Below are 26,583 nucleotides of genomic sequence, written 5' to 3' on the forward strand. Positions count from 1 at the left end.
ACACACAATCATTCCCTGTATCTACATGTGTATAATAACTCCTGTCACACATACACATATATATGAAGATGATGTTCTGATGTTTCTCTCATTTTTCTTCTTTTGCAGGAATGGGAGATGAAGTCCACCACATAAAACCTGTTTATAAATGTTAAAAATCCTTTAATGTAAATATTTATTTATATCTGCATATAGGAAGGATGCTGAAAAATGAGTCAAGCTTAGACACCATAGTGCTAGAATAAAGGAAGGAAGAGCGCCCTCTTTAGCTTTTTATCTTTACAGCACTGTGTGTTACACCGCCCTACGTTTGGAAGGCCACGCTTGCCCGCAGATCATAAACACTCATCTGTCATCAGTCTCCTTCTGTAACTTTCAGTCTAAAGCCACCTTTGGATAGACATAAAACAAAGAAACTGAAGTATTTATTTGTAAATGATTTAAAGTTAAGTTCCTGCTTCTGTGTGATTTATTTATGTTTATATTTAAATATTTTCCTCTATTTTGCAGCATAGTCTCTGTTGCATAGCAAGCTGTTCTCCTGTAAGGAGTGGGCAGGTGCTCTGTGTGTGTGTGTGTGAGAGAGAGAGAGAGAGAGAGAAAGAGAGAAGAACATTAATTGGCACTTGTCAAGGTGTTCTTTTCTGATTGATTGTGTTTGGGATATGTGTTTTCATATTTCATATTAAAATTTGCAGCAAAATGATGGCCAAAATGGCGCTTCACCTTCATGTGGTGTTACATGCTTGTTGATCTGCATGCCTTTAAAGTTACTGAGTGCGAATAATTGCATATGTGAACGAGATTTAAGTGTACAATTTGCACTGTATGTTGTACTCTTGAACAGGAGTATGAGACGATTTCATTGACTGCCCCACGTGCAGTTAATAAGTGTGCTAGCGCCCTCTTGTGGAATCATACTAATTAACGACCCAACATGTTGGTTTGGTTGTGGTGCTTTTTTGTTTCCCTCATTCTCTTCTCCTCACTGGCCAGGCCATTGGCCCAGATTTAGATTGCAGGAGCAACACAGTGGTCCACTCCAAGCAGGGGTCAGCTTGGGCCTTTACCAAATCCTCTAGAATTTGTGCTGAACAAGCAGCGCTGTGATCAAAGTGAAGTTACTGCATTAACCCATACAGTTCTGGAAAAGTCAGGAACAGTAGAATGCATTCTTGGTCTAAAGGAAACTCTGACCCTGTTCTGGCCCTACTCTCTGTGTGTTTAGTGCTCTGCCGCAGTGATTACAGAGTATTCCTCATTTGGTGCTTTATTTGGAAAAGAGAAATTGACCTATTTAAAGACTACTGCCTGAAAGCGCTTTGCTTTATCTCTCCATACATGGCTGCTCCTTCGCAAAGGAAGAGTCGGCTCGCATTTCGTTTCAGGCTTTGCATTATTAAATAAATATATCACAGCCATTGTCATCACTGTATGTAAATACTTCACTTTTTTACTTATTATTTTTTAACCCAAAAGTTCCAGATGTCCAGAGGGAATATCATAAGGTTTTATTTAGACAAGATATACTAGGACAAATTAGCTAGCCGGTGGCCTAGTCCTAATACATTAATAATAATCCGATTTTTAATCCTCTAAGCTCCAGTTATGAAGAAGAATACCAATATTTCTTCATGGACCGATATTACTGTAGCAGCAAAAGGAAATAAATGGCACCACGGTGCTTCTGAACAATTAGGCCAATTTGAATTTCTCCTCAGATACAGGCGAAATGCGAACACATTGTACATAGCTTCAGGGAGGTGGATGGGGCTGGGATGGGGAAACAGCATGTTATGGTAAAGCAACAGTGTTTGATTTTGCACCTTAAAAAACTTTTCTCTGCTTCATTGTATTTTTTCTGAATGACTGTTGCCAACTTGGTGACAAATTGATGTACATAAAAACAATAAAGCTGTCCTGTCTCACACGGCATTTTCTTTTTACCTTCACCAAGGAGGTTGGGTTTTTCCTTACTTGATGCAGGATAACAGCAAAAACACTGGTCCAATTTCCTCCAACCTTGGTAAAAAATGGGCCTGTGCCAAGGAAAAACCTTTTTGGATCCCGCTAGATGTCAGTTATATTGATTGATTGATGTTATTTTTGATGCTATTTCACTGAAAAATATGTACATTTTGAATATGAACCCAGGCACATGCATTTTCCAGAAGAACGTTAAATCTTTATTGAACCAATCAAATCATTATTAGAACAAACCTATACAAGTTACGGGTGTGTCTCAATCCCGAACACTGGTTAAGTGCACTACACTTGTCCACTGTGGAAGTATAAACATTTACAAATAAAAAAATGTCAAATAAAATAAAACATTGATAAATCTGTGCAGTCATCACATACTTGGTATCCACCAGTGATAGTGAGTCACTTTCACAAATATGTCAGAGTCTGTTGCTCAGCCCTGACTCGGCCATTACAGGGAGAAGAGCAGACAGTAGCTAGAGTAAATCGATGAACAAGCTTAATGTGTGCATATACAAATACCCCCCCCCCCCTAAAAAAAAAAAAAAATAAAGGTTCAGAAGTTCTGGTGTAGTCGTAACTGTTTTGACAAGGTGTAGATTTTTTCAGATGTCGCAACATACAGTAAGATGCATCCAGCTATAGCTTAAAATTAGTCAAAGAGTGACCCCAGACACAAATGTGGTCCCAAATGGTCAATATCCCATCATTAAATAACAAAGTTTTCATGGGATGTGAAAGCATCTCCATCCATCCATTCAATCATCCAAATCCTGATCATTACTTTAATCACACTGTGAATATACACAAGCCGGTTTAATATACCAACCTCCATCTAACCTGAAAGTCTTTGGACAGCAGGAAGAAGAATGTGACACCTTCATATTTAAGATGGTTCAGTCAAGCCAACGTAGCTGCACAAAACACAGCAGTGACTTCAGACAAACTTACAGTCCTTTTAACATTACCAACTACACACCAGTATAATGAACTGGAACTGAAATTAAGAACTGTAATATATAAAAAAGAGATTCTGTTTCTAGTCAAAGTACAGCAAAGGCAGAGAGCAACTGAACCATCTGAAGTACACTGTAGAAATATGGTGGTGAAAGCAGAACAAGTTCACTGTGGTTGTGTGTGGGTTTGTGCACCCGTTTAGTGTTTACTGTTGGTGGGGCATCAAAAACGTTGATTTGGTTTTTAGTGTGATGTACATCAAAATTATATACATTTCAGCAATTCCCCAGGATATTACGGTAAATTAGTGATGCACCAATACAAAAATAAAATAACAAACAGCTATAAAATGCAATGGAAATTGAATGTGTTGTCAGGTCACAATTTCTCACAAATCCTTATGTGATCTCTGTGGTTAGCTACACTAGTTTTAATACAACAATCTATATTTTTTTAGATGGATGTTTATTTATTTGTATCATTTATGTATCTATATATCCAGTTCAAAATTAAATAAATGCTATTGGTTATATTTATTATCAAATTAAATGTTGAAAGTGGTCTGTGTTTGTATTTGTATGTGTTGACCAACCAAATTACATGGGCAAAATAATGACAATAGGGGAGTGCAACCGGTGCGTCATTAGTTAATACAAAAACTGTACAAACACAATTATACACACGAGCCAAATGAAAGGGGCTCTCTCCAAGTACTGCTGAGCCTAATGTAGGCATCTAATAACACAACAAGCCCGAGCTCTCAGATGGGAGAACAAGCCAGAAAGAAAGAAGACTGGCAGAAAACTGATTAAAAGTCTGGTAGAGAGGGTCGAATTGGAAAAAATACAGTAATAAAAGTGATCCAAATAAGTAAGCAATTTGGTTTGGAGACACGGCGACTTTAAACCATGCTATTGGTTTACAGAATTGGGAGCATGCGTGGGATCTGTCAATCATCATGCTCCTCCCATTGTAAACGCATTAAAACAAGATTTGGGTGACAAAAATATAACAAAATTATTCATTCTTTCAGACAGAATATGTTTCAATTGTTGAAAATACTTTCTTGTTTGATCTTTTTATGTATGTACTGAATACGCTGTAACATACATAGGCAAACCATCCTCATGCTTAGTGTGAAGCGCAGGTTTGAAAATAGTGTCCTTTTTGTCCTAAATACACCAGGCAAATTGTTTTAAAAAACTTAACTGAAAACAGAAGTAAAGTCCTAATTACCATACTTTTACTTTCACCATACTATGAGGCGACATCGAATGTGTCACTTCTATGCACATTTCCGAGGGGATAAAAATGCACCAGTGCCAGGAAGGGTCAATAAATTTCAAACACTTGGAGATTAATATCAGGTCCAAAATAAATATATAAACTGAATTAAACTACCAATAATAAAATAAATACAAATAAACAAAAGTAAACCATTCATTTTCAGAATTTTTCTCTTGCCTTCTAATTTTTGAGGGTACAGTAATCTAATTTGTTTCTCCATTAGACTAGTTCTCAAATTCTTTCGAACCCATTTGATTTCCAGTATTATTGCATCTTACGATGAGGAATTAGACAATGAGCTTGGGGACCATAAAATAGACAATGTCTATTTGAGGAGATTTCCAAGCAGGTATTTACCTGCAGATGTGTGAGAAAAGTGACAGAGAGAAAGAGAGAAAGTCATGAGACTAGTCTTTACTAGTTCCATGCATCCTGTCCCTGATATCAATAGAAATTCCCTTGCATGTGATGGTGAGACCATTTCACAAACTCCAAAGGAGACACCCGTTTGTGCTCAGATAAGGACCACAGTGAACCTCCATTCTTTAGGCTTTGGCCAAGTTGTACAGGATGTGAACCTGCTAAGTGCGCTGTAGTGTTTTCCATCAGTGTGAGAGAGTTTTACAGCTTACTACATCTTAATACCTACACCATGGTGCTATTTATACTGGAGGGAGACAGAAGGAAATAAGAGAGAGAGAGAGACGAATGGGTGGCATCAATTGGCAAACACCTGTGTTTTTAACAAATGAAAGGCAAATATAAAACCATTAAGTGACTTAATTTTGTGACATTGTCTCCAGGGCGGCCCACAAGGGCACACCAAATAGTCCCATGACTTGAAGTGGTATACAACACAGCTGGGGTAAAAAGGCGTGGATACTCTCAGTCCTGAAGTGCATTGAGGTGGGGGGCTTTTTGTGTCTGTCCCTCTGGTCCCTTCTGGTGTGAGAAGAAAGAAATACGAGGCACAGCACAAAAGAAGAGGAGGAAGTAAAGGCGTAGCAGGAGGAAGTGGATGGGTCCTGGGCGCAGAGGGGACTGATAATGGGCGTCTCCACCTCTCACCCTCTCTTCATTTAGAGGGCTACGGAGACTGGGGGCTTCGGATGGAAACGGTGGGGACGGGGGAGGCATAGTCCTCAGCCCTCTGTAGGCCATGCTGCCCTGCAGCCAATCAGCTGGTCAGGTAGCTATGCAGCTCTCTGGAGTTAATACTCAGCACCACGCCCGAATGGTTACCTGGCAACAGCAAAAAAAAAAAAAAATAATACATTAGCTTCAAGTTATACAAAGCTCATTACAAACTGGCAATGCCGTATTTACTTAGTCTCTAACATCTGTCGAAATTTATTACAGAAATTATCAAAGCAGTATAATATATCTTCCATCTGTTGTGTGGCCTACCTAGTGTTTGTGAGTCCAGGTCATCATCAATAAACTCCTCCCCTTGGATAATGTTCTGTGTGTCCTCACTGTGATTGACAGGACTGGTCATTTCCTGTTCCTTCTCGTTGTGCATTTGAGCATAGACATTCCTGCCGGGCAGCTTTCTGAAACGCAGCCAGGGATGCGTTAGGCTGCGCTCCTCTGTCCTCAGCAAGGGGTCATGGAACTTGAAGTCTTTCCTGTTATGGTTCTATGTTACTATCAAACCGCCAAAGATCATTTCACAGCAGTGATCATTTCACAAGTGTTGCATGCTTCAAAGAAAGAAAGAGTGATAATGATCTATTTCCTAAGATTAATAAAGTACTAATATGTGAATGGTAATTTCAAGAATGTAAATGCAACTGGTAGGGATGGGAATTTAAAACAATTTAAAAGGTGAAATAGTTACTATGATAAAAGGATGAGAGCCCTAATTCCCCACCTTAAGAAAATCAGTGAATCATTAAAACGCAATTAACTGCATTTAACTGTCATTGACCCGGACTCCACATCAGGCCTTAGATCCACTTATTTCATGGATTATCATGATTGTGTTCTCCTGTGTTTTAGTGTATAACTTTATTCCCTTTCTTCTCAATTCGGATCCTTTGTAGGCTTCATTTCCCAAGTGTTGTTGGGTCTGGCCTTTGGACCACTGCCTATTTACATGACCAACGTGAAGGTGCAATGGGTGGATACTTCACAGTGCTATTTACTTTATTTCACTGAATGAAGAATAGTTTAATACACAAGTGATACAAACTCCTACCTATGTCTGTAAACCCCCAAGAAATTCTCTATTTATTTTTTACTGTTACTAAAAGATGTTCTGGTTAAAATAATAGATTACTCAGAACCTTGTAAGGGGACAGTATGTAAAGCAGGGGTGTCTGATTGTAGTCCCATAAGCCCAGCGCAGCTCAGCTCTTCCTCCCATGAACCCATCAACAGCCGGATCTCTACCAGAGGATTTGTCAGGGAAGGAACGAAAAGTGTGCAAGAACACTTAAAAGTATGGTGTGTAGCATACTTACTCATTCCAGATGCAGCTGTAATCAAAAGTATGGACTGGTCTCTTGGTGTAGTTCACATTCAGTCCCTGACTAAACCCCTGTACCTGTTTTAATGCTACACAACATACCTCTAAATGCAGTTGACTGATAGGAGAGCCTTAGATCATGCATTAGGCCTTCAGGAAGTCAATGATGTGATGAGGGGTTTTCAGTGGTATGAATTGTGGTCGTGATTTGACTGATATGATATTTTGCATCCATTCTAGGATTCAGTGTTATGCGTGACTTTTTCAACATGTCAAAATTTTTGAATCAGACAAACCTCACCTCTTAAACTTGTAAAGGACGAATGCCCCACTGGCCAGCAGGCTTAGTAGGAGGATGACTGCTAGAGCCCACACCCCTGGACCCCCCCCTGAGTGCAAACCTGACACACAAATGAGATATATGAGATAAACACAGAGGTATACATAGTCTGATGCAGACAGAGTAACACATGCACATGAAACTTAGAGGTTTTTTTCTTTTTTCAGTAAAAATTTGTTACCATTTTGAAACTAAATGGTAGAGTTTCTACATCAGGAACACTAAACCTCACAATCTATACAATGATTAATATGAACACACACAATGCACCAGAAGAAACACACCCAAAGAAAAGGTGCACCATTATACCACCCCACATTCTCTCAATTGTAATGCCCACCACCACCAAGAAATAAAGTAAAAAAGAAGTGATGTACAGGCCTATACATACACCTTAAAGCTTCAGCTGTAAACATCAGAAACCACACACCAAGCTGAACACATCAATCCCATTTTAAAAGGCCAATCATGTAAAGATTCAAGCGAAATAATGCACAAAACTGAAGAGTCCAAACCATTCCAACCAATCAAACGCACCAGTTTCTGGAGCTCTTGAAGTGGAGTCATTAGCTACAACACCTTCTAAAAATTGCATTTAAAAGTGGACAAAAGAATTTAAAATAAATTACAATTGAAATATCTGAACCAGTCTATCCATTGTGTGTAGAGCGTGTGTAATATGCTTGAGCAGTGTGTAAGATTAGGGTGTAAAAGTAATAAAGTAGTAAATGCTGAGGGTCAACGTTTGTCTTCATCTGTTTTAGCTAACTTCACAGTGGTGTTGAAGTGTTGATATTGTACCTGCGTTTGAATCGGCAAGGGACACCAACACCTGCAGACCTCCCCTCACAATGAAACTTATATTGTTCTCGTTCAGGGCTTGTCTGATGCTGAAGATGCGCTGGTAACAAAACAAATTATTAAATCCAATTTGGTTTTCCAACAGTCACTAAAGAGGTCACAGGAAATAAAATAAATACTGCACTTGTATCTGTATTAGTTGTTACCTTATCTACCAAGACTTTCCTGGTGGTCTGCGTGTCTTCAGGGGGGAGAAGGTACAGGTCAGCTGTGGTGGGCAGCCCCGGCTTCACCATGGTAACCAGAGAGTCCTGAGGAATCCCGGTGAGCTGGAGGCACAACAAGCTGTTTCAGAAGTTGCTCTCAGCACACACACACACACATACAGTGTAGACCCCAGGTCTGCATCTTTTATCTGGATCTAGATTCTGAACACAGCACAGCTGCTGGTTGGCTACTTGTGGGAGGTGGTCTCCTTTCAACACCTCGCCAGAAGGCAAGTGTGTAAAAATCCTGATCCTCTCCAGCCATTGCTGTTGAATGTATATTGTGTTTTCTGTATGAACCCAACACACCTTAGCCAAGATCCTGGTGACCACCTGACCTACATCTTCTCTCCATTCAGGAATGTTGGGATTTAACCTGTCCAGGTTTTTGCTGAAGGACAATGGAATAACCTGGAAGTGATCTAATACACAAGCAACCAATGAGAGAAAATATACACACTAGACTATCTGTATTAATCATTCTCATCACAAATCAAACAAAAGAAACAGAACAGAGCAGTGCATTCATTAATAAATGTGTTATGAGCATCATATTCACACTCCTTCATCCAAAAGACAGGTGGTGTGCAGAAAAGAATAGTGTGATGGTTAAGAATCTGAAAAACTGTAATTTCAGTGCCGCTGTGAACAGTGGGATGCTGAGGTTACAGGGAGTAAGGCTGGTGAAGGAGCAGGATCTGGATCAACAGTGCAGAGCAATGGAAAGTGTGACAGAATGATGAAGAAGAGACCGCAGGCAGGGTGGAATGGGTGGAGAAGAGGGGCGGGAGTGATCTGTGACAGGTGGGTACCAGCAAGAGTGAAAGGGAAGGCCTCAGTGATGTTATATGGTTTGGAAACTGTGCATTGATTAAAAGACAGGAGGCGGAGATGGAGGTGGCAGAGATTGAGCAAGTACATAGGAGAGAAGCTGAATATGCTGGTAGAAGGATGCTAAGGATAGAGAGGAAAAAAAGAGGAAGGCCTTGAGGTTGATGGATGTGGTGAGAGAGGGCATGCAGGTGGTTGGTGTGGAAGAGGAAGATGCAGAGGATGAAGATGGTTGATCTGCTGTGATGAGCAGCCAAAAGAAGAAATGCTGCTGTTAAGTACAGTCCTAAATCGGACCATCTGAGCCAAATTCTAATTCTCTAAAACTGCAAGATGCAATCAGTGTTTACATGAAATGAAAAAAAAAAACAGACAGTCTGTTAAAAGGTTGTCCAGGACCTCAGCCCACAGTAGTAAATTAGCATCTTATCTCAGGGTTGGGTTTGGACATATTTTCACACTTATCTCTGTTATGAAGTGAAATTCTGCAGTGAGCCGCCTGTAAACAAATCTTGTAGCTGTCATGATATGTAAAAAGCCAGTTGATAGCCAGTGCATATTTCGTGGTGAAATTCCCATCATCAGCAGCCGAGAAAAAAAATGCTTTACCACTGGAAGGAGGCTCAAAGTAAAACTGATTTGGGGTCAGAATTACTGTTAGTAAAAAGGAAATTGACTACATTTAAGATGATGGATGACCACACAGTGTATGTATGCTGATTAACTGTCACCCAGAAGAGGTGTCAAAAGTACACAAATTCTTTACTCAAGTGCAAGTATAGATAGCTGTGTTTAAAAAGACTCTAGTAAAAGTTGTTGACTGAAACTTTTCACTCAAGTTAAAGTAAAAAGTATAGGCTCTGAAACATACTTAAAGTATAAAGTAACTTTGCGAAGAACAAAAAACATAAAATCTTCCGAGTGCAAGCAAAAGAGAAAGACACAGCCAGTGATGTGATCCTTTACGCTGGCTCATGTCGTCTTTCAGTATTCTGAGTTCCTTTAAAAAAACTACACAACTGCCAAAATTGCGGGTAGAACTTTACAAGACTGTAAAACATGGTGTGAAAATGTGAAAGTACTTTGATACTTCCCATCTCTGCCCAGCACTTGACGCTCATCACAGGTTTTTAATACTGTTACACATATTTCATATTTTATACTAAAAAACATAAATTGTAATATTTGGTTATGTTTGCAATATTTGCATATTGGGTCACTTGAATACTTGCAATATTTGCAATCTTGAGGTCTATAGCAGTCGCAAAAGAATTTCACTGCATATCATATCATGTATGTGACAAATAAAATTTGAATTTGAATTACATACCTACCAGTCAATCAAAATTGAGTAGAAATTCAGAGCATTCACCACTTACAACTCACTAATTACAATATTATTAGGGAAAGGAATACGGGCTGTCATAAGGAACCCATTCCATTTATTTCATTAAAAGCTGACAATGCAGGCCCTTCTATAACTCTGGCCTTACGCAATGCTCCACTGACACACATTTGCACCAAGCAGTGAGGTCATGGAAAAACACAGACAGCACTTGAGCTGAACCTCTATTTCTGATGCTCTCAGAGCGCATCAATATTTATCAGGTCCTGGATACACATAAATATTTATGTTCTCTTGAATTACAGTTATAAAACCACACTGGGGGGAGAGAGATGGGAAGGAGGTGAGGACGTTTTTCTAAGATAAAGTGGAGTAGTTTCACACTTCCCTGTGAAGTGCAGAAATGCATGCGATGTCAGATATGGTTAAAAAAGAAACACATTCATGTCACCATAGAGAAGACATCAGAGGTTGAAAGTAGTCATAACCACAACCGCATGGATCTTACCAAACACGCGCACAACTCTGGTGTCCTGCACCATAGAACGGCCATTGGAGGCCTGAACCGTCACTGACACCTCCCCCGTCTCAGGAAAGCGCACAATCAGACTGCTGTCCAGTGTCAAAGTGGGCTGCAACACACACACACAATATCCATAGGTTAATAATAATTATTCCTGCAAACAAAGGTGAGTAAATAGGAAATAAAAAAAGGGTTAAAATTAATGCATAATGTAAATAAAATGATGCCTTATATCAGAACAATATGGGATTCTGAAATCCATATAATAATAAAAATAATAAATGGGAATTTAAAGCAATAACCAAGTCAAGTCCACTGTTTATTTGCTGCTGACTTTACCTGAAGGCTGCCACCAATCCACCAGTAAAAGACGGTGAAGTTGGCCTCAGTAGGCAGCACAACTGCACTCAGGTTCACTTCCTGGTTCCTCCTGGCAATGGGAACCACTTCCAGGTGCACTTCCTGTAGAGGGTCTGTAATGAGAAAACCAAGGCTTTATTGTCATAAATGCAGGTCCTGTTTCTATTTATAACAGAGGTCAATGCAGAGCTTGCCAAGCATAAAGTCATAAAGTATTTTCAAATATCAATCTGCCAGAAGTAAGCGTCTCCTGACCTGTGACCTGGATGTACAGAGTGGCTTGGTCGTGTCCAGCGGGGTTTTCGGCTTTGACCGTGACGCGGTAGACCCCCAGCCTCTCATAACGATGCTGGATGGGCTCGTCTGTAACGGTCAGGTTCTGATAGATGGCCCTGACGCCATCGCCCAGGTCGACCTGGTACTTAGTGCTGCTGGTGTCTCCCTGTAGTGAAGAGGGTTTACTGCTGTTACTCACCAGAGAACTATTGTTCCGAGTCACATGGCCAGTGAGAAATGAAGCTGCTTCTCTGTTTGATCTGGGCAAATCTGGGATGAGTTCCAGTTCACTGAAGCTATTTCCTCTCCTCAGCACCGTTCCTCAGCTTCTGGACAGCTTGTTTAGATATGAGACACTTAAATTTGCTGTTGACCACATTGCCTGTCTTGTCTTGTTCCCCCCTAAGGGTGAAGACGAGATTGCTGTTTTGGCTGTCAGCCTCAGCAGTGACAGGTTAAGTATGTTTCCTGTGACTCCTGTGATACTTCTCAACTACTCAGTGCATAATTTAAAATTATATGGACACAAAGAGAAGCTTTAACAAAAGGGTGTTTCCTAATGGGTCCCATGATTAAACCAAAAATAATGTATTCTTTAAATGAATAAATTTTAAAATACCTGCTCCTGGTGCACGATGAATGTGATGTCATCACCCGGTGACACGGCAAGCATCTGACCCTTGATGCCGAGCTGAAGGCCTCTAGGAGGCAGCATGGGGCAGGTGTGCTGCTTAGAGCTCTGCTGCTTATTTACACCTCCCTCACACAGGTCAGACATCACCTTACGGTACCTTCACACACAAAGCACCTTGAGAGACCCACTTCAACGTTTCAAGTTTTAGGAGAAGACAGAGTATTATGCATTGAAAAGTCAAGAACACATTTATTATACAAATGTTGCAGAGCTATTACATTTATATAGATATAAATATATAAATATATTTGTGAGTGTGTGTGTTTTTTTAGTCAGGATCTGTGCATTGAACAGGACCACGGAGGAGGAGTAGATGTCTGACAGAGTAAGTAGGCTAAGGGGAAAGAGAGAGAGTGAGTGTGTGTGTGTGTGTGTGTGTGTGTGTGTGTGTGACAGGTCAGCATGCTGGCTGGTTTTAATGAAAGGTACAGGGCATCTGCCAGTACTGGCCTGTGTCATGCTCTACTTAACACAGCTCTCTGTGTGTGTGTGTGTGTGTGTGTGTGTGTGTGTGTGTGTGTGAGAGAGCTGTCCTCCTTCCCCGTGTGAGTCGAGAGGGCGGTGTACACACACTTCTCTGCCTCTTACCCTGTGCTGGATTCGTAGGTGTGTCCTAGGTGACAGTCGTCAGGCGGGGCATCTGGGTCGTGCCAGAAATCAGCAAAGCAACGATCGCCCTCGGCTTTCAGACTCTGAGCTCGCTCAAAGCCATAATCACTGGGTGCAAACAGACACACACATTGCATGGAAAGTTCATCTATAGAATAAGAGTGTCACTCATGCTATTCCTGCCTTCCTCCTGCAGAACTGAACCTGTATTTAATCACTCAACATTAGCAGATGAATGACAATACTGTAATTTCCTACCAGTTGAAGTCTTTCTCTGTACACTGGCAAGGTTTGGACATTAGGGCTGACGTATAGCTCTTCCCTTTGATGCACAATGCAGATTCTTTACGCTTCCTGTAGCTCCGTTCCTGTCCCATAATGCACTTCTCTCCCTGAAGGGACCAGAAGAAATATTAAGGGTAAAAACACTCATTAATGGTACCTGGCAAACTCTCAGAAAACGTTGACCCTTTACCAATTTTTTTATTTTAGTACATTTCATCATCATTTTTATATACACTTCTTCATTGCGGCCTCTCTTTACCTTCATGCACTGTAAAAAGTGAACTGAAAAACCTGAAGTAATCTGTCACACCAAATATTTGAACATTGCTGTAATGTAAATAAACCAGGTAACAGCATGTTTGTATGGTTTATTTATATTACATTGATGCTAAAATATTGGGTGTGACAGATTACCTCAATATTTTTAGCCGGTGTTCCCTTATTTTCCAGTGTGGCTTCTCTGCAGCCTGTTGGCCTGGTCATAACCAGCTTCCTGAGATGTTCATGTAAAGCAGCCAGTAAGTACATAGGAACTCACTGTCATCCCCACTGTCTAACTGTAAAAAGTGAACACTGGCTAAACTTGACATAAATGTAAGTAATCTGTCACATTTTAGCATTGACACAATATAAATAAACCAAACTGTTGTTACCTGGTTAATTTACATTAAGTCAATGCTAAAATATTAGGCGTGAAAGATAATTCTTATTTTTTATTTAGCCAGTGTGTGGAGTTCTAATGATATAATTTCGAACTACAAGGTGAAAGTGAAAGATAAGCTTCCGATTAAGGGTCCGTTTCCTTATCCACTAGGCCAACCACTGTCCCAAAAGACAAATGTAAAAGACATGTATATGTAAAAGAAATATACATTTGCATTGGTGTTGACATGTTTCTCTCAGTGTGTTTCTCTCACCTGCAGGTCAGTGAGTTTCCAGGAGTCGTAGTCAGCCTCAGTGCATTGCCTGGGGAAGGACTGTCGGAAATCCACCTTCACCAGTTCCCAGTCTGAGCGGTAGCTGATGTGGCCAAACACTCTATAGGAAGGGAGAAAAGTCCTTCACCCATACATCTTAAACCATGACCTTGAACTAAAGCAATACTCCAATCATTCATGAGGAGAGCAGAAGGCTCCGCTTCCAAGGTAAAAAAAATGGCATCTTGCCTTCGGGGAAGTCTGCAGATCATTAAAAGCCGGCAATCATGAAAAAGCCCAGTTTCACTCCACTCAGCCAAAAACACAATTACCCAGCATATCACAATTACCCGCAGGCCTGCTGTTGCAGACCTTTTCAAAGCCACATACAAAGGAAACCCCAGTTACTGTCAGGAAGGCCATGTGCTCAAACTGAACACACTTCCCATGAGTGGCACTAGAGGGCTCCCTCTGACAGACGAAAAGAGAAAAGGTCTGATTGCTGAAGAGGCAAGGCCACCTGCTGACCACCAGCCCACTCCCACACACAGACAGTCAGGAACATGACAGCCCACCCGCCAACTCCACCTTCTGCTCTGTGTGTTAAATGCTCAACAGCTCGTCTGGGATGAGACACAAGGGTCACGCTCAAAGACCCAGAACGCACTTCTACTGACTGAACAATTTGCCAGTAAACACCTGCTCATGCGCTCAGCAACGGGCAGGCTGTTCGTTTTTTTCCAATTCTTTACAAAATCAGCAAGCTATATGCATGGTATAAGGTCATCTGTATCTGAATGAGTCTTTGGTAGAGTATCTGTGCTCACAAACTTCTTTAGTGTTCATGAGCTGGGCAAACTGATATTATCACCACCAGTATCACTGCAACATTATACCCTTGCAGATTTTATCTATAGGTATGCTCTAACATTATTCATTAGTTTCTAGTAACAGCCATGGAAATGCATCCCCATGTTCATGTGTGTGAGACGTCCTGGATGGCTGAGGGTACCACTAATATGGAACTATTGCCAGAGGGGATTTTGTCTTTTTGCCTGTTAAGCTTCCTGCCCTCTGACATTATGTGGAGTTCCTTCCAGTCATTCCTCGCATCTCATTATCTATGTGTACCTGCCTAATTAGTTATGTTAGTTAGTTATGCCTTTACTGTCATTGCACTGACGCAGGATGCTACAAATACAGCCTGCGTTGTGAAAGTGAAAGTGCACACGGTGAAATTTGTCCTCTGCATTTAACCCATCACCAGGAGTGAGCAGTGGGCACCTCAGTGGCACCTCAGTGGCACCTTGGCGGATCGGGATTCGAACCGGCAACCTTCTGATTACGGGGCCGCTTCTTTAACCATTAGGCCAGGATAAAGTTCTGCTTGTTTTGGGGGCTACGTTCCTGTTTCCGTTCATTAATTGTTTGAATAAACTTGCATATGCATTCTGAAACCCATAATTTCCACTTTTTAAATCACAATTACAGCTTTAAACTGTAGCCCCAGCTAAGCTGACCGTTTAGGTATAGACGTACAGGAAGTAGTTTCGGACAATGCCAAGGACACAGACTTTAAAAAGATCGTTACTTCACACAGAATATGTTAGTTTGGAAAACACTGAACTCACGTCATAACTAGTGTCTCGTCTCCTGGTTCGCTGAGGAGGCCGTCCACGAACACAGATGTGTTAGTGAAGCTGTGTGTGCTCCATGTCCACCCTTCATCAATGCTGAATCTATAAGAGAGAACAATGGAAGCTGCAGTCTTGCTTTACATTAGCACCAGGAGTGGCAGGAGATCATTTTGTTTAACAAGCCTGCTTGCTAGTTACCCATGCAGTCCTTTTGTTGGTATGAATTTTTTTCAACAAAAAGATGAACATTAAAAAAGTTATAAAGCCCAATGACTGACAGCTCTCATACTCCCTGCTTCCTCATGGTTGATTTTACACCTGCTTTTGTCTATATGTCACACCCAGGGTCCCATCTCCCTTTTGTGCCTCCGTTTCCCACTAATTTCTTTGCCTGTAATACCCCATGCTTACACGCTGTCAGTCAACATCACACACAAAATCTCTGCTGTAGGTGTCTTGGCAGCACAGATGTTACCAAAGAAAATTTGCAGATTGATTATCAGCTATTTACTTCCAGTATTATGGTTGGTGAACAACCTGACCTGAAATTCGCATGCGCTGCCAATGCTCTGTGTGTTACGTAGCACCTGCCCAAATACCCTAGATATGTCATTCATTAAAATGACTGGCTGCCAGGTAGCACACTGAAAACTGAGCACTGCTCCCGAGAATGTCATCCCTCATTAAAATAAAGTTGACTGGAGTTTATCTTTATTGGGATGCCAACTCAACCAAAGAGGGGCCGCCAAGGGTTGAGTGACAGATTTCTGGCCATTTTGACACTCCTGGTGCACACGTAGGTTACACAAGACTCTCTCTCACTGTGTGCGTGTCTGTGTGTGTGAGTATGTGTGTTAGATCTTACTTCAGGACTTTAAGAGGAATTGATGTGTCCTTGATGGCTACAATGACTCCTCCATGATCCAGGTACAGTATGTGATGCTCTTCTTCAAAAACCTAACGCAGACACACAAATGGCAGGAGAGAGCCCAGGATTAGGGGGGAGGGAGGAGCTGAAAATGAGAGGGCGTCAGAGAGTGTCAGAAAGAAGGGAATGTGGCATAAAGAACCTTCCGATTCAAAGGAAAAATATCAAATATTCTCTTTTTTCTCCTTGTACGACTCCACGCTGAGCGGAGGGGGAGGAGATTGAAAGAGCCTCAGAGACACCGGTTCCACTGAGAGTCAAAGACAAGCCTACAGATAAAATATGTAACGTTCCATGAAGACAGGAATATTCTTTTTAATGTTTCGGAATGTCAGTCCACTGACTGGTAGAGTGATTTAATTTAGCATTTACAGAATCATAGGATTCATTCTGCGAATTGTCTTCTATTTTTAATAGGTATATTGCAAATATACATATTAAATGTTTCCCTCACTCACTAAATATCCATAAGCTAGAATCATCCCAGGACATTGGGCACAAGGTGGGGCACCCACTGCAGGGCGCGCACACACACTCACACAAAAACACACACACACACACACACACACACACACACACACACACACACACACACACACACACACACACACACACATCATGCATGCCTTCAGGTGGCAGGTGGAAACTGGAACACCAGGAGAAAAACGGCACCAACATGGAGAGAACATGGAGACACACAACTCCACACACACAAAGTTGGAGCCAGGATTCAAAGTCATGTCTGTCCTGACTGACATATTTACCTGTTTTTATACATTTATATAGTTTATAGCCACATTTCTCTGTCACATTTTTAATTATCTCTTTTGATCTAGTTTTTCCATTTGTCCTTGCATACTTTATATATATATATATTTTTTTTTTTCAGCCATTCGAGAGTTTCTTTTTTTGCTTTTGCAAGTTAATATAAAAACACATGCAATAAAGAGAGTAGATGAAAAATATACAAAATATATATTCATTCATAACACATATATGCACTAAATAAAACAGACAACAAACACAATTTACTCCCAGTGGTATCAATGAAAAAAATGCAGATTAGTTTTTCATACCTCAATCTCTTCAGAATGATCTACATTTTGGATGAAGTCCATAAATGGGTGTAACAAGTGAATTTAGTCAAATTCACTATAGCACTTCCTGTAAAAGTGTTCAGCTCCTGCCACTTGTTCTGATGCTACCTTTGTGCAGAGACATTTTGACTCTTAACAGCTCTACATTCTTTTCAAGTCACTTTGAACAAAAGTATCTGCCAAGTGAAAACCTTTAAATGGTGAGCAGCTCCACTGTTTCACTTGCCTTTTTTAACTTTGCCAGCCATGTTCAGGCATAAAGCCCCCATGAAGGTACTGCTTATAAGCCAGCGTTACTTCTGCCACATCAACAGGGCAATTGTGTGGCTACGTAAGCATGCAAAACTGCACAATTTGTAGAATCTCTGACCAATTCTGCACTCAGGTAAACACCCCCTCCTAAGAAATAATAATAATTTCCACACAATCTGATTAATGATGTCATGGCTTTCAAAAGAAAGCAACATCCCTCAATGTTATTCTCTTCTGATTTAAAATAGATAATTAATAATTTGGCAAAATTTGTTTTGGATGTTGTGAAATTCAAGCGTTTGCACAGTTCACTGGGGTCTGAAATATCTTTGATATGCTTTGTTCAATACACCAAAAAGGATTTATTGACTGGTCTTTTAAATGCTAATAAGTCTCTGCTCACCCCACACTCCGTCTTCTAAAGATATAAGGTGCTTTCAGGCAAGTAGTTCCAGGAACACAGTCACCTGGGGAGCTTCCCCGGGAACTTTTTTCCTCACAAACATAACTGAGAGCACTAGTGTGTCATTGCACGACTAAATGTTGAAATTGTGTACACGTATGACACTGGCAGCTCCTAGGGTATTTGGAGCTAAGTTAGGAATGTCTAGATCAACAATTGTTTCAAGTTCCTATGGTGTAAACACACAAAAAAGGGCCTTCTGACAATAGATTTGGGAAGTTTTAAAGAGTTCCTCCAATGTCAAAGGGGCTATATAATAGTTCATAGCCTGTGGGTGGAGATACTGGTATGGGGATTGTCTAATTGTAATAAGTCACAAGGGGCTAAAATTCAGAACAGGTTTTCTCCCAAGTTTTCTGATGTAGGTGGCTCATAAAAAATCTGGAGTTCACAGTTACATGAAGTTCATGGAGTTCATGAGTTACACGGATACATGAGGTATGGAAATTTGACCTAGACTCTTTTAGTGCCTCACCTGTCTCCAGGTCCTGCCACAGTCTGAAGTGATGTACATTTCCTCTTTGTACTCCACCAACTGAGAGCCAATGTTACCTGCGAGAGCAAAAAAGAAGGGGGGGGGGTGTTCATGCTTAAATGGTTTTTAAAGATTAGCATAGCTTATTGCACTAAATGTCAAATTCTAGTGCTGATGCTAATGAGGAACATTTCAATGGAGACAAGAAGGCCAGACAGGGAGAATTACAAAGGTTGAAGAAATTCAACACTCCCCAAGCTGCAGAGACATACACCTCCCTTCCTCAGTCTCTGATTTTTTGGGGGAAAAAAGCGGAGGAAAAGAAAGAGATCGTGTAGGAGTATAGCGCGTATGAAATATTGCTCATCTGCTTAATGCACTGCCTGGTTTTAAAAAACTCTGGCAGAGAGGGGGATGTGGAGAGAGATGGAGAGAAAGTTACAGTTATGACAGTATGAAGGATGGAGATGCAGAAAAAGGGGAGAGAGTGTGGGAGAGGGCAAGAGGGAGTGATAGTTGGTGATGGCTGTCTCTTGGGATGCAGTGGCCCATTTACACTATTTCACACACCCTCACTCACTCACGCCAAAAAGCCTTCACTCTGCTTGCCCTACATAGGCAGTGGGTCTGGTTTTCAGTGGGGCCATTTTGCCAGGAAGGGGGAGCTCTTTCACACGGGCCTGCTTTATTCACTGAGGAGCATCCCACAGGGCCCTAAAAAAGGCAGATAGACCCCGAGTGTCTTTGTCTTTATGCCTTAGGAAAGATTCAATGACCTCACAATGTTAGTAATTTCATCAAAAATAATTAGTTTTTCATGTTGGGGTCCATAGTTATGTAGTTAAGCCTTTACAACACATCTCTTATAGTGTAATTACCATCGGATCTCATAAAACAACCCACTCAAATTTTGGCTGAAATCCCAAGCCCAACACAACAAATGTACTAAATATCGATTCTGCTCAGTATTTTTGAGATTTCAGTATTGTGAAAACTGAATGACTGCAGGTTACTGCTGCATCTGATGAGGATGCGTCCAGTGTTTGATGATTGAATGCTCCATTTTTCTCCTGACCCGCAAATCAGACAATTTGTTCCTTTTCAGTTGATTCCGTTCTGTTGTACTGGATGGCACCTACCTGCACCCATGATGAGGCCAGGCGCTGAGTCTTTAGTGTGGACCGTTCCTGAAACGTAGGGGTTGTCTGCCCAGCGCAGGTGAAGGTGCAGCTGACACTCAGGCTAAAACAGAGATACAGACTGCATTAATGCGTGTGAAACAAACTGAATTTGATTCTGTTCCTCAAATCCTGTTTGCATTGAAAAATGGCTGCTCTGCATCCCAAAAGAAGAAACAGTTTAGTCACTCTACAGTCATCGCTTAACAAGGCCATTTTAACAGACATGTAAGTATTATTGTAGCCATATTGTTAAAGGTTGTAAAGGTTCTAGGTGGAACACCCAACTGTTTCAGGTATAAAGGTATAAAAACTCTATGTTGTTGGTAGGTGTTTGACCGCTTACGCGAACGCTTACGGGACGGCTTGAATGAGCGCTTACACCATAACTCACGCGATGCTTTAAGGAGGACTGTTTCCTGTGCTGCCTACTGCTGAACTAACTGGTGATATTTGCTATGTGCTGTATTGGAATAAATGGACATTTTGTATTTAACATCAAGATTTATTAAATTGCGTAGCTTCAATTCGAACCAGAGAGTTTAGCAATGTTACCACCAAGTGCGTGACAAAGACAATGTGGGTCATGTTATAACTATAGAGAAATATATCATGTAATATTGTCTCCCATCTGATCCAAAGTAAAATACAAATTTCATTGACTAAAACTAGACTGAAAAAGTCATGGATAATTCTGACTAAAATGTGACTAAAACGCTAAGACTTTTAGTCGACTGAAACTTGACTAGACGAAAAATGCATATGTAAGTGACTATTAAAAACTAAAACAACAGCTTTATGCAAAGACTAGACTAAAACTAAAAATAAAAACAGGCTGCCAAAAACAACTATAGGTCCAACTGACCTTCTACAAACAGGAGCATCTTGATTCATTTTATCTGGGTGTGTCACTCTGACTTTGAGAAGTTTGATTTAAAATCATTTCTGTCATGCATGTATTGTCATTTTTTGTTGGACATATACATTAATTAGACTTTTCCAAATGTCTCCCTCTTATCTGTAAACAATAAACAGGTTTGATGTAAGAATATATGGATCATAGCAACAATCACAGCAACGGAACAAATGGAAAAATGTGTAGTGTGTGAGATGATAGATGATTGAGGATAAATGATGTGTGAACCTGTTGTAATGGTGGTCCTTTAGTATCAGAGCCCAAACTGAAAAAGTCATATCTGTTCTTGTCTCAAAAACCCCAAAAAATGAAGAGAAATAAATGGAGTGAGCGACAGAGAGGGGAGGAGTGGGAGGGAGGGAGAGTGAAAGCAAGGTGTAGCCAGAGACAGATCGATTTTTCATTATGTGTCTGTCTGATGGCTTCATCCACCTTCTCCTGAATTTTGGATTTTGTGTGTGCATGTCTGTCTGTATGCGCCTGTTCGTCAGTGAGAATGGATTTTATTGCTGATTAATGAACGAGTCATCTCGCTGACAGTATCTGATTGAGATATGTGTTTTTTGGATCACTAGTGTCAAGTATCCAGACATTTAGCGATATTCTCAATTTAACATCCTCAGCTTGTCAGTTGTGCGACTTATGACTCCACTTAACATTGAAACAAATCCACTCCTTCACTTACTGCCCAGACATATTCTGATAGGTCCACAAATATTGCGACATTGACCCCATTCTACCTGCCCCATAAAAAGGGGGAGGTGCATATACAAACTGTTGTCATTTCAACATTGTTCACCTGATTTGGATGTTAATGCCCTCAGATTAAAGCTGCAGTTACAGAACATCGTCTGGTTGTGTATAGAGTCAAAAACATTGTCTCAAAAAATTATCGAACAGGACTTCCATTCCAGGATAACCAGTGAGAGTACAAATGCCTAAAACATTTCAAAGTACACAAAGAGCAGTAAATTCTAACTCCCCCTGTCAACTAGAATTTTTCCAGGAACCCTATTTTCAAGGCAGGTCCAGCGCATGGGGCATGTTGTTTTCAGGATTTAAAAATAATAAATAAAATACAGGATTTTTTTTTGTCTGAATACACACACACATCATTAGAGTGTCATTAATTGCATCCTCCAGAAGATTAACTTTATAGATCTTTTCATAAACAAAGTTTAAAATGTCAGGTGCCCATGTCGATGAATGACAGCTGTCATGCACCTTACTTCCTTATTCTGGACGACTTCAGCCCTTTCTTGTTAATACTCACACCACACACAGAAATATTTACCTGCTTGAACTATGCCTCTATCTGACATATTAGAGAGCATCATTTTTTGACAGATCATGACATTGAAATTAATGACATCGTAGTTAGTCATGTTTTAAATGACTGAGAGGAATTGTGACAATATCTCATATATCTCATCACTGTGACTTCCAAATGACACTGTTTATTGTCAACTTTTATAACTGCTAGTATCTCACCAGACAATCTTAAATTTGAATCTCCTTGTTTCTAATCATGCAGTGTGCTTTAAAAGCACTGTCCCATTTTATGAGCACAAATAGCTTCAGAAACTTTTTAGCTTTTGAAAACTTTTAGTTGAAGACGCGATGGTTTAGCATGCAACTCATGGTGCAGGCATAGGTTCTGCATGATAAAACAGCCTGGCATGAGTTGTAGCTAAGGATGGATCTATTTGATGGAAAGTGTGAAAAAACGGATACAGCTTCCAGTAATAGTCACTTGCCATTTAACCCCATCAAATCAATTTGGAAACAATGAATATTAATTAGATGAGTCAACTATGGCTCATATTTTAGGATGTGTTTAAACCAGCAGAACTCTCACAGAAAAGGTCACTTTTACCGGTTTGCAGTTCACTGGTTTGCCATTCATGTCGTTGGTGGGTGGATTCAGGGGTTCCCAGTCTCGCCCTTTGTTGTATGTGATGAGAGTTGTCACTTTGCCGTCCACTTTCTGATTGGCCAAGAAGACGCCTTTGACGCCTCGGACCTGAGAATGGGCAGGGGGGCAGCAAGGAGTGTTAAATCTTCATCAAACACTGTGCAATTACAATCGGTGTAAGTGTGTATGATATCACATATACATTTTTATCCCACATTCTTATCCAGCCATCTGGGTTGAAGACCAGGGTCTTTGACCAAAACTATGTCAAAAGATGAATAGGTCTGTTTGGTGTGCTGTATTACATATGTATTGCAGGTTTTATTTTCTGATGGTGGCAGTTAGTTCATGACCACTGTGATATTGATGGAGCACTGTAGTATGGTTGCTTCTCGCTGAGCCACTTGAAGGGCAGCAGGCTGCTGGATTAGTTTTATGACAATCACTGCCTTAGGGGCAGAACCTCCAAAAGGCTGCCCACCTAATCTTGGTACAGAAGTGATACACAAGGCATTTTCTCTCTCTGTCTATCTCTCTCTCTCTCTTTCTCTCTCTCTCACACACACACACACACACACACACACACCTACACAGACAGACAGACACACACATATATAGAGTATAATGCAATGCAAACTTCAGAATGAGTTAAACAACTACATTGATTAAATACTCTGCCAAAAAAGTATTATTTGCAATACCTCAAAACCAGAAGCTACCTCACAGGGTGATAGTAGCCTAGTGGGTAACACACTCGCCTATGAACCAGAAGACCCACGTTCAAATCCCACTTACTACCATTGTGTCCCTGAGCAAGACACTTAACCCTAAGTGTCTCCAGGGGGGTACTGTCCCTGTAACTACTGTCCCTGTATGTACCTTTTAAAAAATGTACCTTTTAAAAATGTTTGTGTGTGGTTTGCATCACAGTGCATCAAATTGCACAAGTTCTTTTGAATTAAAATGCATTAGAATTCAAAAAAGCTGCAGTACTGAGGGGTGAATATAATCAGCAATTACACAGCCGTCAGTATAGCAGATTACGCTTTTCTCCTCACAAGGAACCACAAGAATACAGATCTAGCAAATGAAGTAGCGCCATGGTGTGTGGTGGGTCCAGGCAGGGGCAGCTAACCTCCAGAATGTCAGTGAGGACGCTCTCTTCAGGCTGCTTGGTGCTGCGGACGTTCTCCAGCACCAGAGAGTAGTACACGCCCTGAGGGTCTGACTGGTACAGGTTATAAGTGTCTGTTTGGTACCATTCCTGAAGGGCCAGGAAGACTTGGTTCTCATCCGTACTCACAATCTGCACATCCTGTAGTAAAAGAAAGAAAGAAAGACATGACTTTTACTGTAAAATCGCCATACTGCCTCAGATGCGGTAGGAAACCTGTGCCAACAGAGCATGGAAACTTGGAGGTGTGAGCCCACAGGCCTTATAAAGTGCCTCTGAAATCTCTCCCAGCGTGTATGCACATTCTGCATATTTGTAAGGTTTTATCTCTGTGTTTGAACTCTTCATCCCACTGTGTGATGTACCAGTGTGTGTGTGTGTGTGCCAGTCTGACTATCCGTGTGTGAGAACTCTCATTAGACAGCAGCTTCAACCGGAACATGAAGATGTCTGCAGTGGCGGGTGTGTGAATTAAATGATCTCACTCCGCTCTGCTGCTGCCTCTGTGAATTCGCATCGTTCAGCCGTGATGTTCGGGGAGCTCACTGTGCCTTCTTACTCTGAAAGCAGCCCTCACACCGACAGGAGCGCAGCTTCTCACCCCTTGAGGCCATTCCTTTTTGGGGTTATGGTCTCTGAGTACATCACAAGGACGATAAATAGACCATTAACCACGCAGCAACACCACGGAAGGAGACAGAGAGAAAGAAACGACAGCTCCAGCATAAGCAGGGAGAACCAGGCTGGGATTTCAGGTCTTTATGATGCAGAGGAAAGACATACTGAAGCCGCGCAGAGCGTGTTTCACACACTGATGCCTGACTGTGCGCTTGTGTGTTACAGACAAGATTGGCTGTGTGGGCAGATACATAATTGGGCAGATGAATACAGGAGGTCAATTTAAATTGACTGTGTGTGTGTGTGTGTGTATATATAGTGTGGTGTGAATGCCATAAATGTGTCTGTGTGTGTGTTTGCGTGGGAAGGAGCACAGCACTTCATGAGAGCAGCACAACATCCTCAGACAAGAGAGGGGGGCTTTGACACTGATGGGAGATCTGCCAAGAAAGCTGCAGCACATAGAGCAAACAACAGATAAAGTGTGTGTGTGTGTGTGTGTGTGTGTGTGTGTGTGTGTGTGTGTGTGTGTGTGTGTGTGTGGGTGAGTGTATGCAGTCATGCACTTCATCACTTTTATATAATTTTTTACAAATCAGAAAAGTCTGGGTTAAATCAGTGTTAAATAGTCTTCTTAAAATAATATGACAAGGTAGAGTCCATTATGTTTTATAACCCTCTTCTGAATACACATTCAGCAGTAAATTCATAAACAAGACACTGAGGGACCATTAAAAAAAAAAATGTCACCAAGAGGCCAGTCGGAAATGCACAGGGAATAAACAAAGACAAATGAATGAAATGTATTGTTCCCCTTTGTTGCATGAGACAATTTGTCTGATTAAATGGAGGGGGGGGTGAATAAAAGAAGGTAAAAATAACTTGATGAAGCAGATGAACAAGCAGAGAATGAAGGAGACAGGCTTTTATTCAAAGTGCCTCCCGAGTCCTCAGTGGGCCTGCTAATGTAATCTGGGACCATGGGAGAGAGCGAACTGAAAGTGAAAAAAGTATGAGAAATAAGCGTGTGTATGTGTGTGTGTGAAAGAGGTCTCATGATGAACTTCAAGGATGTTAGAAAAGTTGCCATATATTTAAATACAGATGAGTTACCACCCTACATCCTCACAAAAAAAAAAAAAAACGTCCATATTGCCCTCATGTAGTCAGTTTTGGGTTCAAACCCCCTCCATCCATCCATCCATCCATCCATCCATCCATCCATCCATCCATCACAGCGTCCATAGCCTGGCTATCTGTGTGACAGGACATCCTATGTACCTCACATCAGCTTGATGCCCCTGTGTCTGTGTTTCTGTGTGTGTGTGAAAAAGAAAGACTATATGCTCCTATTATGAGTGCATGTTTTACAGCTGACAAGAGCAAGAGCTGTTTGCTCAGTCAAATCACATCTTTTCAGTAAGAGCAAGTGACAATATGTGTGTGTGTGAGCGAGAGAGAGTTTTCACTTCTTTCGAAGTGTTTGTGTATTTGTAAGCCTCACACACATCACACCAAATTGCCAGCTATTTACAGAGCTCAACACAAAAGACACAAAACAAAAGGTGTCTCTTCACAGGACTGTTTTCACAGGACAGATCCAACAAGATGCACGTCACACGTCATCATCATTCATGGCTAAAGGGCTTCCACCAAGCCGCTTCCCACTCAACCGCTATCCACGTCCCACACTAACACACTAGCACAGGCATCAGAACAAGGGGACTGAGAATGTGAGAAAAGAACCGGATCAATTTAGCAAAAGGCTCAGCTCATCAAATCCCAATCTCTTTAAAACACTGCAGCATTCTGGGTAATCCCCCAAACCCCACATGTGTACCACTGTAAACACTCCTACACACACACACACACACACACACAATCATTCCTCACTGCTGTTAGGTGTGTATGCAGCAGACTCTTGAGTTCTGCACTCCAATCAATGCCATTCATTTATATTCCATTAGTTGCCCCTGACATGGGGGT

General features: G+C 41.1%; 2 protein-coding genes across 9 annotated transcripts in view; one reads left to right on the forward strand and one right to left on the reverse strand.

The window, feature by feature from the left end:
* Nucleotides 1-1,948, forward strand: part of afap1 (actin filament associated protein 1) — a 53,033-nt gene extending 51,085 nt beyond the window's left edge. For 3 of the 4 annotated variants that reach the window (XM_029001683.1, XM_029001691.1, XM_029001674.1), the window contains exon 18: nt 109-1,948. In XM_029001683.1, the coding sequence (XP_028857516.1) occupies nt 109-135 (27 nt within the window). In that variant the 3' untranslated portion in view covers nt 136-1,948. The remainder of the gene's footprint in view (nt 1-108) is intronic. The other variant, XM_029001701.1, reaches the window with a different exon arrangement.
* A 215-nt stretch (nt 1,949-2,163) lies between these two features.
* sorcs2 (sortilin-related VPS10 domain containing receptor 2) overlaps nt 2,164-26,583 on the reverse strand; it is a 191,866-nt gene continuing 167,446 nt past the window's right edge. For 2 of the 5 annotated variants that reach the window (XM_029001663.1, XM_029001634.1), the window contains 19 exons: nt 23,941-24,120; nt 22,767-22,913; nt 19,936-20,038; nt 18,797-18,873; nt 16,447-16,538; nt 15,576-15,683; nt 13,945-14,065; nt 13,001-13,134; nt 12,722-12,850; nt 12,059-12,230; nt 11,419-11,605; nt 11,143-11,276; nt 10,789-10,912; nt 8,414-8,526; nt 8,045-8,167; nt 7,839-7,938; nt 6,999-7,098; nt 5,635-5,855; nt 2,164-5,469 (listed from right to left, as the gene is read on the reverse strand). In XM_029001663.1, the coding sequence (XP_028857496.1) occupies nt 5,405-5,469; nt 5,635-5,855; nt 6,999-7,098; nt 7,839-7,938; nt 8,045-8,167; nt 8,414-8,526; nt 10,789-10,912; nt 11,143-11,276; nt 11,419-11,605; nt 12,059-12,230; nt 12,722-12,850; nt 13,001-13,134; nt 13,945-14,065; nt 15,576-15,683; nt 16,447-16,538; nt 18,797-18,873; nt 19,936-20,038; nt 22,767-22,913; nt 23,941-24,120 (2,430 nt within the window). In that variant the 3' untranslated portion in view covers nt 2,164-5,404. Of the gene's footprint in view, nt 5,470-5,634; nt 5,856-6,998; nt 7,099-7,574; nt 7,620-7,838; nt 7,939-8,044; nt 8,168-8,413; nt 8,527-10,788; nt 10,913-11,142; nt 11,277-11,418; nt 11,606-12,058; nt 12,231-12,721; nt 12,851-13,000; nt 13,135-13,944; nt 14,066-15,575; nt 15,684-16,446; nt 16,539-18,796; nt 18,874-19,935; nt 20,039-22,766; nt 22,914-23,940; nt 24,121-26,583 lie in introns of all 5 variants that reach the window. The other 3 variants (XM_029001644.1, XM_029001628.1, XM_029001653.1) reach the window with 3 other exon arrangements.

This window comes from Denticeps clupeoides, chromosome 1 (genome assembly GCF_900700375.1).
Source record: "Denticeps clupeoides chromosome 1, fDenClu1.1, whole genome shotgun sequence".
Lineage (NCBI taxonomy): Eukaryota > Metazoa > Chordata > Actinopteri > Clupeiformes > Denticipitidae > Denticeps > Denticeps clupeoides.